The following is a 19,186-nucleotide window of genomic DNA, read 5'->3' as shown; positions in this document are numbered from 1 at the left end:
AATAACATTTTACTGCATGAGGCATTAACCCTAAATTTACTTCTATGACTGCAATATTAAAAATAAGAACACCAGTATATAAATAAAATAATTTATATCTGCTATATACAATGTTTAAAAAAATATGTACATTCTGTGTGTGTGTGTGTGTGTGTGTGTGTGTGTGTGTGTGTGTGTGTGTGTGTGTGTGTGTGTGTGTGTGTGTGTGTGTACACACAAATTTTGTAATAATATTATTAAAATTCTATGGCGAAATCAATAAGTTTTGTTTTTTTAGCTTTTTTTAGACCTTTCTGTTTGGAAATCTTTCTTTTAATGGCTTTCCTTTTTGCTTGTTGTTTCTTAATCTTTTTTCTTGCATATTTTTCAGGATCTGTAACAGCCTATGAATGAATGAATGAATGAATGAATGAATAAATAAATAAATAAACAAACAGTTCACATAAAAAATAGTTATTAAAAATATTAGATACGATGGGATTTTAGATAACAGATGAGATGATTTCAATAATCTGATATCAATATGTTAGCCAGAAAAATATAGCTACACTTTCTGAATACTGAAACAAGCATATAAATTAACTTAAAAGAATTTGTGCAATGCATATACTATTAATATAACAAAGAATTAAATATTAAAGAGAAAAAAAAACAGAAAACTCTTACACAATTGGCTATTATCTGAAGTAAATTTGGATGGAATTTAATAAAGTTACCTCAAAACCAATAAACAATGGAAACCAAACCAAACCAACTCCTTCTTTCCAAGGGCTAAAAGGAAGAAGTCTTCCTTTTAGAAGAATTCAACCAGTCACCTCACAAATGGATTGTACTGCAAAAATATGACTTTTGAATACAGTATCACCTCAAACATCCAGAAATTTTTGAAACTTTCCCTGAAAAGTAGTTGCCCATACAATGGCAGAGGGCTGGTAAGACTTAAAAAAACACATCGCAGGTGTCATATTTATGCATTATGTTCCATTAAAAAGAGAGCTGCTACAAAGAAATTAAACATCACCTCACATTATAACCTTTTTAAGAAAATATAATAATGCCTTTGTGCTATCTAGAAAAATTGGGGGGGGGGGGGGGAGGAATCTGCTGACAAGATCTTCTCGTGGGTGAGAGCCCTGTTCAAGCGGAAAAAAGGAGCTGCTATCAAGAATCATATCATTTTCACATTAAGAACTGGAAAATCCTTTTAAAACATAAAGGATCCCATTAAATGTCACACTCTGGATCTGGAGAAGTGGCTCAGGTACATCTCTTGCTTTGTAAACCAGCCTGTCTCTGAAAATCACACAATCCTCAAACATTTCTCATCTTCCAGATACCTTAGCAACTTTCTGACTCTCTAAGAACCAGATGATCAATGCTACCAACCTGTGTACAGCATCAGTAAAAAAAAACCACCTTCCATTTCACCCATCCATGGATTTATTTAAGTTGTTGATCTCTAGTACAACAGATGGAAATTTGTTCCAACTATCAACCACATGCTGGCTAAAGGCAAATTTCTCCACATCTATTCTATAATTGTCTTTCTTCAATTTGAATTTATGTCCCTCGTAACAAATTTATGTCACAAGGGGACATAGCCTCATGACTTGAATTTATGTCCCTCAGGTGCCTAGTCTCCAGAAGCTGCAATTTGTAGAACATAAGTCTTTCTTGGTAACACCAACCCTTTGCTCCTCTCAACAATCTCGTTGCCCTTCTCTGTACTCGTTCCAGCAGCTCTACTTCTTTCCTAAAATGAGGCCTCCAGACCTGTATGCAGTACTCCAGGTGTGGCCTGACCATTACTTATACAAGGGGACAATCCCCCCTTATCCCTGCTAGTAAAATTCCTGTATATCATTGACAAGACATCATAAGCTACTTTTGCAGCCTGTCTGCACTGCTCAGAAATTTTCATGTTATTATTTTGGATTTTAGGAGCATTAGCTGGAATATTCAAGGCCTTTCAACTAAAAGAAACTTTTCTTTCAGATGAACTGCAAAAATGCAAGTTAGACATCGTCGTGTTATCAGAGACAAAGAAAAAGGGATGTGGAGAGGAAATAATGGGAGAATACTACCATTTTTGGAGTGGAGTTGATAAGAGTGAAAGAGCAGGAGTTTCTATTGCTGTTAAAAAGAAATTGAGACACAACATCAAAAATTGGCAATTTATTAATGAAAGAATGATCTCACTGGAACTGAAAATGTACGGGAGAGAAATATGTATTTTGGGAATATATGCCCCGACTAATGACACCGCTGATACCTTGAAGGATGAATTTTGGGAGGATCTGAGAGAACTAATAGAAAAAATTCCTAAGAACAAAGAGATATTTCTAATGGGAGATTTCAATGCAAGAGTAGGAAATGAACAAAATAGCAGCAAAGTTACTGGAAGATTTGGAGAGAAAGAGATGAATGACAATGGAGATAAGACTATGCAATCTTTGTGAACAGTTCGACTTGAGAATAAACAACACATTTTTCCAACACAAGGATATCCTAAATATACTTGGTCACAGGAGACAAGACAAATTAGATCAGTTATAGATTACATTATTTCATTATCTCGTTGGGAGAACGAGTATAGCCTGTGCGGTTGTAGCTTTTTGCCGCTCCTGGAACAGAGAAGGTTTTCTGATTTATTTTCTGTTTTATTAGCTTAAATTGGCATATTAACTTATTTTCTAGAGTAGCTTTATATTCCTATTTACGATACTTAGTTTAATGTAACTTGGATAGAGATTTTGTAGGTATTACTTAGTATCGGTAAGGGTATCAAATCCACGTGTTTACCGTTCGTAAATTGCCGCCATTGTTACGTGATACAAAATAGCTCGAACCAGATAGCATAAGCTTAATATAGTATAGTATAGTATAGTATAGTATAGTACACAATATTGTCAATTAATCAGTAAAATCTATTAATCTTGTTGAACTTCATTGTCAATTAAATTGTACTTTTAACTATACATATAACAACTTAGATTGCGTAACATAAATAATTAGTAAAAATAAATAATTAATACTTAACTTGATACGGAAGTTATATAAAGGGATTTCGTAGATAACACTTGATACTGAAACATAAATATAGCGTTATAACTGTGTTGGGAATACAAGTTTAGGGTTTTAATTTTGTACTGAAATTGAAATTTTATTAAAATTAAATCATGACTCAGACCAGAGCAGCAAAACAAAAGGCTCAAGCTAATGGGAGTGCTGTGGCTCAGGGGAGAACTGAGGGGGGCAGTTGCCCTCTGAATCACAGCCTTTTAAAATGCACTACTTGCTTGATGTTTGTGGAGCAGTCGGGTACGGGACATGATACTGCCATGGGGGATGTCTTTGTGTGTGTGTGTGCGATGCAAGTGAGGGCCCATCAAGCTCACACCAATGCCAGAGCTTGCACTTGGTCATTGTGCAACACAGTGGCAGCCCCCAAGGCAGAATGCGCTGGTCCCAAAGGAACTAGTAGTTGTTGGTGACTCTATTGTCAGGGATACGGGAAACATGCTTTGTAAAAAGGATACGTGGAACAAGACCAGGGTATGTCTGCCAGGGGCTTTGGTTTGGTTTGGTTTGGGTTTTTATGGCGCATTGGCAGCTAAGGCCATAATGCGCCAAGTCAAATTTTAAAATGCTATTAAATATTTTGGTAGCCAAGGCTACCACGTCAAACATTTGTGTTAAAAAGGTATAATAGTAAAAGCATAAAACTTAGAGCTTTGTATAAAAATTAATAAATTGTAAAAAATTAAAAATGTCAGACATATTGTGTCTGTCACCTATAATCTGACTGAGTGTAAATGGCTCAGTCAAATTATTAAAAGCGGTAAAATACAAGCGTCGGGCTTCTATAAAAACAGGACACTCTATTAAAATATGACGAACGGTTAAAATAGCATTACACATCTCACACATAGGTGGGTCATCCGCCCTCAGCAAGTAGGAATGGGTTAGATGACTATGACCTATGCGGAGCCGAGCAAGAACAACTTCCTCTCTTCGGACCCTGCGTAGACTGGACTGCCATTGCGAAATTACGGGCTTGATTTGATGTAATTTATTTGTGGTCTGTCCGTGCCAAGAATCTTGCCATTGGGAAAGCAGTTTAGAACGTATTATTTGCCTGTAGTCTGTATAGGGGACTGACAGGCAATGATTATCCAGGGAAATGGCTGTTTTGGCAGCAGCATCAGCCGATTCATTTCCCCGGATCCCAATGTGGCTTGGGATCCAGCAAAAGCGAATATCGAATTCTAATGTCTTGAGAGAAAAAAGAATCTGCTGGATCCTGGACAGGATCGGATGAGGGTTAAAACCCACCGATACCAGAGCCTGTAACACACTCGATGAATCGCAGTAAATCATATACCTCTGGTAGTCGCAATTTTTAATGTGATCTAGGGCTGTTTGTATTGCATGCAACTCTGCAGTATAAATGCTAGTTTCTTGTGGGATCTTATAGGATATTGTTTTGTGAGGGAACACAACAGCAGATCCCACATGACATTCCAACTTTGAGCCATCTGTATAGATTGGCAGAAAGTCAGAATACTGCTGTCGATGTACTGCAAAGAGTTGCTGGTAGACAGATGGCGGTGTAGTAGCCTTCTCCCAGATCTTAAGGGAGAAGTCGCAAGTTGGAAAATGAGCATGCCAGGGTGGAAAGAATTGCCTTGGTGACTGGGCAACATTGTCTACCGTCAAGTTCAGCTCATTCAGCAGCCCTTGAATGCGAATACCAAATGGTTTGTTGGCAGTCCGACGGGTGTTGTAGAGATTTTCCCAACGCGGCTGAAAAACGGATGGCCACGTGGGATGATCGGGCAGGGATTTTAATTTGAATGCATACTGTAAGGACAACTGCTTACGTCGAAGAGACAGAGATGGTTCATTTGCTTCGACGTAAAGGCTTTGGACAGGAGATGTGCGAAATGCTCCAGTGGCTGTCCGGATGGCTTGATGGTGGATTGGATCTAACCACTGAAGGGCACTATCTCTAGCAGAACCATAGACCTGAGACCCATAGTCGAGTTTGGGACGGACAAGCGTCCGGTAGAGACGAAGAAGGGTAGCACGATCTGCGCCCCATGAGGTTGACGAAAGGGCACGAAGGATGTTAAGCCCTTTGACACATCTTGTCCTCAGCTGACGAATATGTTGTAAGAATGTCAGCTTTTTGTCGAAAATAAGTCCAAGGAATTTGAATTCTGCTACAACTGGGATGTTATTTTGCCCTAGCCTTAATTCTGGGTCAGGATGAAGATTACGTTTGCGACAAAAGTGTACGCAAACAGTCTTCTGTGATGAAAATCTGAACCCATTAGCCAAAGACCAAGCTGTAAGATGGTCAATGGTTTTCTGCAGTTGCCTTTCAATGACCCTCATATTGCATGAATGACAAAATATAGCAAAGTCATCAACATAGAGGGCATTGTTTACAGTGGGTGGAAGTTGTTCTGCGATAGAGTTTATTTTGATTGCGAAAAGCGTGACACTTAGAACGGATCCTTGTGGGACTCCCTCTTCCTGAGAGAAAACTCGAGAGAGGGTGGATCCTAAACGGATTTGAAACTGGCGATTCGAAAGAAAGTTTTTAATAAAAAGAGGAAGATTACCTCTAAGACCAAAGTTATAGAGGTCTTTTAAAATCCCAAATCGCCAGGCTGTGTCGTACGCTTTTTCAATATCAAAGAAAACTGCTACCAAATGCTCGGATTTAATAAAAGCATCACGAATGGACGTTTCCAATCGGATTAAATGATCCAGAGTGGATCTATTTCTTCGGAAGCCGCACTGTGTCCTGGAAAGCAGACCATTTGTTTCTAAATACCATACCAGGCGAGAATTTACCATTCTTTCCAGGATCTTGCACAAACAGCTTGTCAGAGCAATAGGACGGTAGTTACTTGGATTTCTAGGATCCTTTCCTGGTTTTGGGAAGGGAAGAACGATTGCCTTCCGCCAGGAATCCGGAAATTGTTTATTAAGAAAAATTCTGTTAAACAGAATTAACAGGTGATCCTTACATTGTGGTGTGAGGTGTTTTACCATTTCATAGTGGATGTCATCGGGCCCCACAGCACTTGCGTGCGTGAGAAAGAGTGCAGCATTTAATTCCTCCTGTGAAAAGGGCTTGTTATAAGATTCAAGCCCTTTTGAATAGAAGTTCAGGGGGTTTTTCTCATTTTTCTCTTTCAGGGCCAAAAACTCTGCGGGAAAAGATGTTATTGCAGATATTTTTGCAAATATTTCCCCTAGAGTATTTGCTACTGCAGTTCGATCTGCAATTGGACATCCGTTATGCTCGAGGATCACAGAAGGGCATGGTGGATATTTTCCCTTCATTTTCCGGATCTTATCCCAGACTACTTTTGAGCTAGCAGCCTGAGTTATGGAAGATGTAAAACGAATCCAAGATTTCCTTTGGCTCTGACGGCGTACATAACGTGCTTTTGCACGTGCACGTTTGAATGATATTAAATTTTCAGTGGTGGGATATCGGCGGAATATCCCCCACGCTTTGTTTTGTGCTTTTTTTGCTGCTGTGCATTCGGAATTCCACCAAGGTTTCGGAAATAGTGGGAACCGGCTAGATGATTTTGGGATTGCAATTGCAGCTGCTTGGACAATTGTCTCTGTGACGTACATGACTGCATCATTGATTGGCACCTGACTGACTGTAGCGATGTCAAGATTTCCCAGATGTTGAAAGGCATTCCAGTCAGCCTGATCAAGCTTCCACCGCGGTAAACTAAATGGAAGACACGGTCTACCGCTAGTTAATGTGATTATCACGGGGAAGTGATCGCTTCCATATGGGTTCTCCTCTACCTCCCAAGCAAGTGAAGGAAGGAGAGAAGGGGTACAGATAGAAAGATCAATGGCAGAGAAAGTACGGGTAGGCATGTGGAAGAAGGTGTTTGTTCTCACATTTAGGAGGGAGAGATCATTGTCAGTGAGCACATGCTCTATGACTCGTCCCCTTCCATTGATGTCAGCACTACCCCACAGAGTGTTATGTCCATTGAAATCCCCAAGAATTAAACAAGGGGAGGGCAATTGCATGATAAGATCATCAAGGTCTTTCTGGGGGATATCAATCCCAGGTGGCAAATAAACAGAGCAGACAGTTAATAAGAACCCCACTGTAAGGCGAATTGCTACAGCTTCAATGCTAGTTGTAAGCTGCAAAGGCTGAAATGGGATCTGGTTGCCGACGAGGATTGCGACTCCTCCGTGGGCAGGACCATCCACAATTCTATCCTTACGAATGATGGTAATGTTATGCATGGTGGGGTCATCATTTGCCTTTAAATAAGTCTCCTGTATGCAAAAGCAAGCTGGTTTGTGCTTTTGCAGGAGTGCCTTGATGTCGTCAGTATTTTTCCGGAATCCACGACAATTCCACTGTAGGAATTTAGCCATTATTTGGACTTGGTGGGTCCATCAGGCGGCTTCCGAGGTGCTGAGGGCTTAATTTTGTCAGTCTTGGATTTATCTTTCCTGGGGAAGTATGGACGCTGTCCTGTGTCCATTTCCTCCTCAGCGAAGAGTTCCAAAACTGACTCATCATGTACCTCCTTCTGCTCGACATCCATGTTTTCCTGGGTACTAGGTGTTACTTCCCCTTTCTTATTCTTTTCTTTTGCTTTTGTTACTTGTGGAGCATTAGGAGGTACCGATATAGGAGTGGCAGCTGATTGGTCCTTCTGTGCAGGTTTTTGGGAGCTTAAAAGATAACGTGCAATGGGAGTAAATGATTCTTTTGGGGGGACGGACATGTCCGTCTGGGTCCCAATCGAACATTTCCCTGCTACCTTCTGGGCGTAGGTAGGTTTTTTGATGTTAAGAGGTTTCACTGCTTTTCTTGCCTCCTGGTACGATATGTTGAGCTCTGCCTTCAGCCGTTGGATTTCTTTTTCTTCTTTCCACCTCTGGCATGCCCTTGAATAGGCCGGATGTTCTCCCTCACAATTAATGCAGGTGGGTTTGCTGGCTGAACATGCTGTTGTTTCGTGGTCCTTTGCACCGCACCGGGCGCATGCAAGGACTCCACGGCAGGCCATTTGAGAATGTCCATACTTCTGACATTTAAAACACCGTAAAGGGTTCGGAATGTATGGACGTACTGGACAGTTGATGTATCCAGCTTTGATCTCATCAGGAGGTTTGGGAGAGTTAAAAGTCAGGATAACACTCCTGGTTTTAACAATTTTCCCATCCCTTCGCGCAGTGATTCTCTTGACGGCAGTAACTCCCTGTGGTTTTAGTTCGGAGCAGATTTCCTCCTCGGTGACGTCGAGAAGGTCCCACTCCGAAATGACACCTCTCGATGAATTTAGTGTTCGGTGTGGTGTCACTGTTACGGGTATACCTCCGATTGATGTTACTCGGAGTAGATGTTCAGACTGCCCGTCATTTTTGGTTTCAATCAAGAGGTCCCCAGAACGGAGCCTCTTAACTGACTTGGGTGTACCTGCTAACCCATCCAACCCTTTTTGTATAAAAAAGGGCGACATTTTACCAATCGGTGTTTCATTGGTGGAATGCATTATTAAGAACCTTGGGACTGGCCCTGATGGTAGTTCGGTTCGCTGCCTCTTTGTAGCAATAATGCTATCTGCCTCTCCGTCGTTATTTTCAGATAGGGACCGGGTTGGGGCCCCTGAAGGAATACGTTTATCAGGATTCATGAAGTTATTTAAATTGTTCAGTGCCCGGGCTCCCCACCCACCACGGAGCCCAAAGGGACGCCCAGTACCCGGCATGCAATAAATGCGCTCGGGAGTGGGACGCCAGGGCTACCCAGACACTATACCCGCACCGCCGCCAGCCTGAATCCTGTCCCTCGGACCATGAGGGTAGGGGCGTGGCTTTGACACGGTTGACCCTCGCAGGCGAACCTACTAGCCGATTGATCCTAGCCGGGCCTTCCAGGACCACCCGTCTTGTCGAAGCAGGGGCCAAAGTGGTGTATTGAAGCTGGGCCCCTCAACCACCAGGATCCCCCTTTCCGAATTTCCACGGGTCGCAGCGCACGGCAAACACGCCGGATTCCATTGATGTAAGCCCGGAACCTAGGCTGTGGGCGTTGGATCCCAGTGATGCTAGTCTGGAAGTCCAGCAGCGTCACTGGGAGGTCCCCTCACCACGTACAGGTGCCCACGTCGAGGGGTCTGCCAGGGGCAAATGTTGATGATGTTGTAGAGCGGATATCATCTTTTAAGGGCACAAAAGGTGATATAGTTGTACATGTTGGCACTAATGATATTAAGATTAGGAGACCGACGGAATTACTTAACAAGTACAGGTCACTGTTGAAAAAAAGCCGTGAATTAGGGTTGAATTTGAAAGTGTCTGCAATTCTGCCCAGACACGATAGGAGGGAGTATATGATGAGAGCCTTGTCGATCAATTCGGCCCTGGAAAGACTGTGCAAAGCTCAAGGGGTAGAATTTTTTTCACCCTGGTCTGTACTTGTTAACAGAAGGGACTGCTTCTACAGGGATGGGATACACTTAAACAGAAAGGGTACAAGAATATTTGCTGATGCCATCGAGGCAGTGTTATGTGGGTCAGAAAACTGCTAGCTTGGGGGGATACAAGGACTAATAGATTAACAGTAGCCACTGGCAGAGGTGAAAGTGATTCTTGCACTGCTTCTATTGGAATGAACAGAAGCCTGAAAAAGATGCAGGATATTTCAGAGACTGCTGGGAGTCATTGCGGTACAGGTAAACACATGGGTTGTGTTAGGGTAGCTAAGAAAAAGAACAGGTGCATGTATACTTGCGTGTACACCAATGCTAGAAGTTTGGTAAATAAATTTGATGATTTTTGAGGTATTGCTCAAAGCATCAAAGGCGGATATTGTTGGAATATCAGAGACGTGGTGTCACACAGATATAAGGAATGTAGAACTGGAATTTGAGGAGTACAATGTCTACAGAAAGGATAGACAGGATAGGAAGGGAGGAGGGGTTATGCTATTAGTTAAGAAACACATAGAATCCAAGGAAGTGAAGCCAGTCGACATTGCTGGACAGTGCAGTGTCGAGTCAGTTTGGTGTGACATAAGCATTGGGAGACCAAAATTGAGAGTAGGAGTGTGCTATAGGCCTAATGACTCTGATGAGTATAATAAGAAACTGTACAGGGAAATAGTGGGCCAGTAAATCAGAGTGTTTTATAATGGGGGATTTTAATTTCACAGATATTGACTGGAATTTGGGGGCTTGTCACTCACACACTAGCAAAGCTTTTGTGGATTTATTGGATGATTGTTTTCTACATCAGCATGTTCAGGAGGCAACTAGAGGGAGTAATACTCTTGATTTGATTATCAGTAGTGATTCTTCATGCATTAAGAATGTGCAGATAAATGAACCACTAGGTGGCAGTGATCAGTGTGCTGAAGTGGGATTTACTCAAAGAGGTAACTACCATCAGGGGTAAAGGGAAGGGTTATTGCTTTCGTAAAGGCGACTACGATGGTCTGAGACAGTATTTAAATTCTATACAGTGGGACCAACTGATGATGTTATCAATAGCAAACTCAAAATGGGAAGCATTCAAAGAACTTATCTTGGAAGCTACTAGGCTTTACATACCAACTAAGAAATATTGTTCAAGGTTCAGGCCTAAATGGATGTCAGATGAACTAATGAGACATATGGCAGAGAAGAAAAATGCACGGGATACATACAAATTAACACATGACACCAAAGCCTATGATAGATACAAGTTGATCTGAAACCAAGCTACAAAGGAGGCTAGGCAGGCGAAGGCAGATTACGAGAGATCCTTGGCAAGGGATGCAAAGAAAATCAGGAAAGAGTTCTTTAGTTATGTAAACTCTAGAAGGAAGGGGATGAATCAGATTGGTCCATTTGATATCGATGGGTCAACTGTTGATGACCCTGCTCAGGTAGCTAACAAACTAAATGAATATTTTGCATCGACATTCACACATGAGGAGTTATTCAGCGAGGGGAATGCCAGAGGTGTATTCAACTCTAGTAGTAAGCTAGAGAATCTTGTAATAACTGAGAGTAAAGTGGAGGAGAAATTGTTGAAGATAAACACAAGAAAGGCACCTGGGGTGGATGGGATCTATCCAGTTATATTAAAGGAGGCAGCAAAGGAAGTAAGCAAACCCTTAGCCATAATTATGAGAGCTTCCTTGGACTCAGGGGAGGTACCCATGGACTGGAGATGTGCAAATGTGACCCCAATTCACAAAGGAGGATCAAAGGCTGACACAAGTAATTATAGACCTGTGAGTTTAACTTCTGTTCCCGGAAAATTCATGGAGGCACTGGTTAAAGAAGCACTGCAGGATCATCTTAGACAAGACTTCAGTTGTTTGTTATTTTGGTTTTTAGGAGCATTAGCAACTAAGGCCATATTGCTCCAGGATATGCGGTGGTCATTCCGTGACCTTTCCGCATCCTCCATATTTGGTGATGACGGGCTCGAACCCCGGTCTAATTAAGAAGAGTGTGCAACGCACTGCTGCTCCTTCCCACCTGGCTACGGAGGCGCCTCAAGACTTCAGTTATAGCTCGGATACAGCATGGTTTTTTTAAGGGGAAGTCTTGCCTGACCAATTTGATTGGATACTATGATGCAGTCACAAAAGAACTGGATGCAGGGAATAACTTTGATATTATATACTTGGATCTTAGAAAGGCTTTTGGTACTGTTGCACATGGAAGACTGCTGCACAAATTGGAGCAGTGTGTCATTGGAGGCAAATTGCTGCTATGGATAAAGGGGTGGTTGAGGGAGAGAAGACAGAGAGTGGTAATCAATGGACACTGCTCATCGTGGACTAATGTTATTAGTGGAGTCCCTCAGGGTTAAGTGTTGGGTTCATTATTGTTTTTTGTATTTATAAATGATATTGATGATGGTATATCAAGCTTAATGTCCAAATTTGTGGACGATACAAAGGTTGGCAGGGTTGTCAAGGACACTACTGACACTATGCTGCTGCAACAGGATCTGGAAAGGTTGAGCAGATGGGCTGAGAGGTGGCAAATGAAGTTTAACATTGAAAAATGTAAAGTACTACATATGGGAAACAGCAACCCCAGAGCAATGTATCAACTCTGTGGTACTACACTGACAGTGGTAGAGAATGATAGGGACCTGGGGATGGTTGTGCAGGCAGATATGAAGTTCTCTGAGCAGTGCAGATGAGTTGCAAGAGTAGCTCATGGTGTATTGTCAATGATATATAGGAATTTTTCTAGCAGGGATAGGGAGGTGATTATTCCCTTGTATAAGGCAATGGTCAGGCCACACCTAGAGTACTGTATACAGGTCTGGAGGCCTCATTTCAAGAAGGATGTAGAGCTGCTGGAATGAGTACAGAGAAGGGCAACAAGATTAGTGAATGGAACAAAGGGGTGCTCTTATGAAGAAAGGCTTAAATTTTGCAAATGACAGTGTCTGGAGACTAGGCACCAGCGAGGTGATCTGATAGAGGTGTATAAAGCTTTGAATGGTTTGAGCATGCTCAATGCTGATGGGATTCTTCTTGCTCAGAATAATCACCTGAGAGGGCATAAATTCAAATTGAGGAAAGACAGATGTAGGATAGACGTGCGGAAATTTGCCTTTAGCCAGCGGGTGGTTGGTTGGTTGGTAGAACAGACTTCCATCCCCTGTCGTGGAAGTTGATAGCCTAAATAAGTTGAAGGTTCAGCTGGACAGGTGTTTCGAACGAACAGAGGGGTGAAGTGGAAGTGGTTATTTTTTATTTATTTATTTTTTTTTTTTTTTGCTGATGCTGCATAAGCTTGCTTTCTTGCATCAAATGCCTCTACTAATGCTAATGCTAAAACATTCAGGGACATTTGTATTGAAAGATGTCAGAGTTTATAGAGGAGCTGAATGCAGATCTGACCATTTTCTTGTTAAACAACACTGAGAAATGCTACAAGTGGATCAATTTAACATTGACCTACTCCAGGACGACAGCATTAGAAACAACTTCACCTAGAGACTGGATGCTGCAATTAACACAGAGATAAAAGGTAATACTGAAGAAATCTACGAATATTTAAAAAATACTGTTAAAAAAATAGCTCATGAAATCCTAGGCAAAAAGAATAGCCAAGGACCAAAAAAGACCTGGTTTACAGAGAAAGTAAGAGCTGCTGTAAAGGAAAAGAAATTTGCATATCAAAAATGGCTGGGTGATAGGAATGATGCATATAGGAACATTTATGTTGAAAAAAAGAAAATAGCCAATCGGTTGGTAGTAGAAGCGAAAAATGAAGAATGGGAAAGGAAATGCGCAACTATTAATAGCAAATTGGGCTTCAAGCAATCAGCGGAATCATGGAAGGTCCTTAAAGACTTGAGAAAACAGAATAAACACAATGCTGGTTTGCAATTAATTTGAAAGACTGGATGGAGTACTATGAAGGAATTTTAAAAGAAGACTGGGAAGAGTTCAAGATGATGGAGGATTTTGGTGCAGAAGACTCAGGCTTCTGTTAGGGAAGTGGAACTCCTGCTAAAGGAAGGAAGGAATGACAAATCATCTGAACCTGGAGGAATTTACGTGGAACTTCTGAAATATGGAGGAAGAGGAGTGGCTGTTCTGATACAAAAACTGTTAAATAGTATACTGAGGGGAGAAGAAATACCGAAAGAAATAACAACAGGATATATTACATCAATTTATAAGAAGGGCGATCGGAAAAGTTGTTCAAATTACAGAGGAATATGCGTCCTGAACCCGCTGATAAAGATCCTTGGAAAATGGATCAGGAACCATTTAGAAGCCCGAATCAAGGTATCAGAAGAACAAAGTGGTTTTTCAGCTGGGAGGTCATGTATAGATCATATCTCAACAGTACGACAGATCCTTGAAAAATGCCAATCAAAAGGAAAAAAAACTTCATGATTTTCATTGACCTTGAAAAGGCATATGACAGTGTTCCAAGAAAACTCTTATGGGAAGCACTGAAAGAGGCAAATATTGATGGACAACTGATTAACATTATTAAGGCAATTTATAATAGATGCAGAATTAAAGTGGGATCAGCTTTTTCACCTGAATTCCACACTTCAAAAGGCTTATTACAAGATTGTTGCATGTCAGCAACACTTTTCAAAATTTATACCGACATCTGCCTAAGATCCTGGTCAAAAAAATGTAATAAAATGGGATTGCCGATTAATAAGAACACCTATATTCACAATTTACTTTTTGCATGGTGATAGCACAAGACTTAGAAGATGCAAAGTATGCATGTCATCAATTGTTTGAGGAATATAAACAATGGGGTCTAAAAATCAATTTTAGCAAGACTGAAATGTTGTCTTCAGGGCCAGGACATGTTCTAAATATTGCAGGTGGTAAAATCAAACAAGTTCATAAATTCAAATATTTGGGATCAATCTTACAAAGTGATAGATCATGCCAAGCAGAGATCAATAAGAGACTTACAGATGGCAGAAAGGCCATCAGCATGTTAAACTCTGTTCTGTGGAGCAAAAATATCCTAAATAAAACAAAGAAGCTTATATTTCAAACAATTGTACAAAGTCTTCTATTGTATGGAGTGGAAACCTGGACATTGAATAGGCGAGCAGAAAACAAATTGCTCTCCAAAGAAATGGATTTTTGGAGACGCTCAGCAGAAACTTCTAGAAGAGACAGAAAACGGAATGAAGACATAAGGGAAAAAATAGAAGTGAAAAAGACTATTACTGACACCATCAAAGAAAAATGTCTAACATGGTATGGACATGTAAAACGGATGCAAGAAAACAGATATCCAATGGCTATCCTGGAATGGATACCTCCTGGAAGAAGGAGAAGACCTAGGAGGACATGGATTGATGGAGTATGGGAGTGCATGACAGCCTGAGGCTTAACCAACCAAGACACCTTGAACCGCACGTTATGGCGGGAAAAAATTCCTAACAGGAAATAACTTGTAGGCTGAGGAAACCCATTGTAAATGGAAACACCCCTCTTGAGGAAGAAGTAGCATTAGCAACTAAGGCCATATTGCTCCGGGGATATGCGGTGGCCATTCCCTGACCTTTCCGCATCCTCTGTATTTGGTGGTCACGGGCTCGAACCCCAGTCTAATCAAAAAGCGTGTGCTAAGCACAACTCCTGAGGGAGAAATTTTCATATCTGACTGCACAATTATCATATCAAAAAGAAATTTTCATATCTGAATGCAAAATTTAATATCTGACTGCACAATTACACTGCTGCGCCTTGAGAGAGAAATTTTCATATCTGACTGCACAATTACCTGAGGGTAATTGTGCAGTCAGATATGAAGTCCATCCTTTTCATTCTCTATTACCCTGACTGTAGTACCACCCAGTTGATATGTTATTCTGGGGTTACTGCTACCCATATGGAGTACTTTACATTTGTCAATGTTAACTTCAGTTGCCACCTCTGAGCCCATCTGTTCAACTTTTTCAGATCTTGTTGAAGTAGCGTACTGTCATTACTGTCATTAACAACCCTGCCAACCTTCGTATCATCTACAAACTTAGACATTAACCCTGATATACCTTCATCAATATCACTGATAAATACCGAAAACTGCAATGGGCCCAAAACCAAACCACGGGGGGACTCCACTAATAACATTATCCCACGAAGAGCAGTGTCCATTGATAACCACTCTCTGTCTTCTGCCACTCAACCATCCTGTTATCCATTGTAGCAACTGCACTTAATGCCATACTGCTCCAATTTGTACAGTAGTCTTCCATGTGCCACAGTATCAAAAGCTTTCATAAAATCCAAGTATATGATATCAAAATTATTTTTTGCATCCAGTTCCTTTGTGACCACACCATAGTATCCATTCAAATTTGTCAGACAAGACTTCCCCTTAACAAATCCATGTTGTGTCTGAACTATAACTGCAGTGTTGTCCAGATGATCCTGCATCGCTACCTGAACCAGTGACTCCCATTATTTTCCCTGGAACAGAGGTTAGACTAACAGGTTTGAAATTACTCATGTCATGCTTTGATTCCCCCCCCCTTGTGAATTGGAGACACACTTGCACTTCGATAGTCCATAGACCTCCCCCTAGTCCAAAAAAGCTTTCATAATTATGGCTAAGGGTTTGCTTACGTCCTTTGCTGCTTCCTTTAATATAACTGGATAGATCCCATCCACCCTAGGTACCTTTCTTATGTTCAATTTCAACAATTTCTCCTTCACTTTACTCTCAGTTATTACAAAATCATTTACTCCTTGCCAGAGTTTGATAAGCTTCTGGCCTCCACTTCTCTACAGACCTCCTCATGTGTAAATGTAGATAGAAATCTTCATTCAGTTTGCCAGATACCTCAAGCAGATTCATAAAGAATTGAACCATAGATGTGAAGTGGACCAATCTGATTCATCTCCTTCCTTCTAGAGTTTACATAAGTCAAGAAGTCTTTACTGTTTTCTTTGTATTGTTTGCCAAAGATTTCTCACAATCTCACAATCTGCCTTTGCTTGACTAGCGTCCTTTGTGACTTGATTACATATTATCTTATATCTACCATATGCTTCTGTGTCTCCTGATAATTTATGTCCCATGCATTTTTCTTCTCTGCCATGAGTCTCCTTAGTTTATCTGACATCCGTTTAGACCTAAACCTTGAACAGTATTTCTCAGTTGGTGTGAAAAGTCTAGTAATGTCCAAGATTAATTCCTTGAATGCTTCCTATTTAGAATTTGTTGTTTGTAACATCATCAGTTGGTCCCACTGTATAGAATTTAAAAACTGTCTGAGACCATGTAGTCACCTTTACGAAAACAAAACTCTTCCCTTTACCCTCGATGGTAGTTACATCTTTAAGTAAATCCCACTTCACTTTATCGTGAAGTGGGATTTACTGATCACTGCAACCTAGCGGTTCCTTTATCTGCAGATTCTTAATGCATGAAGAATGCCTGCTGATAATTAGATCAAGAGTATTACTCCCTCTGGTTGCCTCTCAAACATGCTGATGTAGAAAACAATCATCGAGTAAATCCGCAAAAGTCTTGGTAGTGTGTGGAGAGCAACCACAAGTTCCAGTCTATATCTGGGAAGTTAAAATCCCCCATTATAAGACTATCTGATTTACTGGTGCACTCTATTTCTCTGTACAGCTGTTCATTGTACTCATCAGAGTCATTGGGCCTATAACACACTCTTACTTTCAACTTGGTTTTCCCAGTGCTTATGTCACACGAAACTGACTCAGTACTTCACTTCACTGTCCACCCATGTCAACTGGATGCACTTCCTTTTATGTGCTTCTTAACTAACAGCATCACCCTTCCTCCCCTTCTATCCTTTCTGTACACATTGTACTCCCCAAGTTCCAATTCTGCATTCCATATCTCTGTGTGACACCATGTTTCTGATATCTCAGCAACATCAGGCGCCTCCATAGCCAGGTGGGCAGGAGCAGCAGTGCGTAGCACACGCTTCTTGATTAGACCGGGGTTCGCACCGTGACCACCAAATACAGAGGATGCGGAAAGGTCAGGGAATGACCACCGCATATCCCCGGAGCAATATAGCCTTAGTTGCTAATGCTCCTAAAAACCAAATAACAAACAAACAAACCCAACAACATCAACCTTTGATATCTTCACCAGCACCTCAAATTCATCAATTTTATTTACTATATTCCTAGCATTGGTGGACCTGGAAGTATACATGCACCTATTCCTACTCTTACTTACCCTAACACAACCCATGTATTTACGTGTTCCGTGATAACTCCCAGCAGCCGCTGAAATCCCCAGTATCTCACTTTCCAGGCTGCTGCTCATTTCAAGGGAAGCAGTACAAGAATAACTTTCACCTCTGCCCGTGGTTACCGTTAATCTTAATCTATTAGTCTGTGAATTCCACCCCCCAAGCTAGCAGTTTTCTGACCCACCTTACACTGATCCTCGACAGCATCAGCAAATATTCTTGCACCCTTTCTATTTAAGTGTATACCATCCTAGAAACAATCTCTCCTGTTAACAAGCACAGACCACACTGATAAAAATTCTACCCCACGAGGCTTGCACAATCTCTCCAGGGATGAATTAATTGACATGGCTCTCATCATATACTCCCTCCTATTGTGTCCGGGCACAACTGCAGACACTTTCAAATTTAACCCTAACTGGCGACTTTTTTTCCAACAATGACCCATACTTGTTAAGTCTTCAGATCTCCTACTCTTAATGCCATTAGTGCCAACATATACAACAATATTAACCTTTGAGCCCTTAAAAGATATCTGCTCTACGTTATCAACTTTTGCCACTGGCAAACATACCCTGGTCCTATTCCACTTATCCTTTTTGCATAATATATTTCCTGTCTCCACGACAAACTCAAGTCACCAACAATAACTAGCTCCTGTGGGACCAGTGCATTCTGCCCTGAAGGTTGCCGCTGTGCTGCCTGATGATCAAGTGCAAGCACTGGTATTGATGTTGGTAGCTGATCACTTTATGGGTCCCCCAATTTAAGTCCTTCAAAGGCATCTATCCTGGTTCTTCAAGCTCTCATAAAGGCCCATAACAAAGCTGAGTTGGCACCTAACTTCTTCATACTGCTTACACTGAGCACACATAAAGACATCCCCCTCGGCAATATCATGTCCCATTCCAGAAAAGTCTGCAAACACTTCACAAGTTGCACATTTTTTCAGCTATGATGCATTGGAGAATTGCCTCCTTTGGTTCTACCTCGAGCCTTGGCACTCCCAGCACTTTGCTTTGCTGCTCTAGTCTGGGCATGATTTCTGTTTAAATATGATTTAATTAATTTACAATGAACATTAATAAGGTTAATAAATTTAATTAATTTACTATACTAAACAACACTACACTAAGTTAATGCAGTAATACGTATTCCACTATATAGTTTTATGCTGTACCTTAGCTATCAAGTTTAAGATATATGTTATCAAGTTACACTATACCGTAACGATCACAATGTTAAATTAGTTATATTCTTAGCTAAATACAAAAGATATATGCCCAAAAAGTGATTTAAACCTTGAAAATACTTATTTATTACAATTTAAACCCTACTCTTCTTCTGAGCTACTGGTTATCTACAATATTCCACCAAAACACCGGCACGATAGCTGTATGAGTAGCGAGTTGTAACTTACAAA

The 19,186-nt window shown here is 41.0% G+C and overlaps 1 protein-coding gene across 1 annotated transcript in view; it reads right to left on the bottom strand.

Annotated features, from left to right (window-relative positions):
* Positions 1-236: 236 nt before the first annotated feature.
* The window catches only part of LOC150084145 (small subunit processome component 20 homolog), a 343,987-nt gene continuing 325,037 nt past the window's right edge, over positions 237-19,186 (bottom strand). The window contains exon 34 of the mRNA XM_090376133.1: positions 237-383. Coding sequence (XP_090232259.1) covers positions 237-383 — 147 coding nt within the window. The remainder of the gene's footprint in view (positions 384-19,186) is intronic.

Source organism: Mastigoproctus giganteus, chromosome 6 (genome assembly GCF_048544385.1).
Source record: "Mastigoproctus giganteus isolate SK-2022 chromosome 6, ASM4854438v1, whole genome shotgun sequence".
NCBI lineage: Eukaryota > Metazoa > Arthropoda > Arachnida > Uropygi > Thelyphonidae > Mastigoproctus > Mastigoproctus giganteus.
Note: the sequence above shows the minus strand (reverse complement) of the source record. Positions and strands in the feature narration are given on the sequence as shown.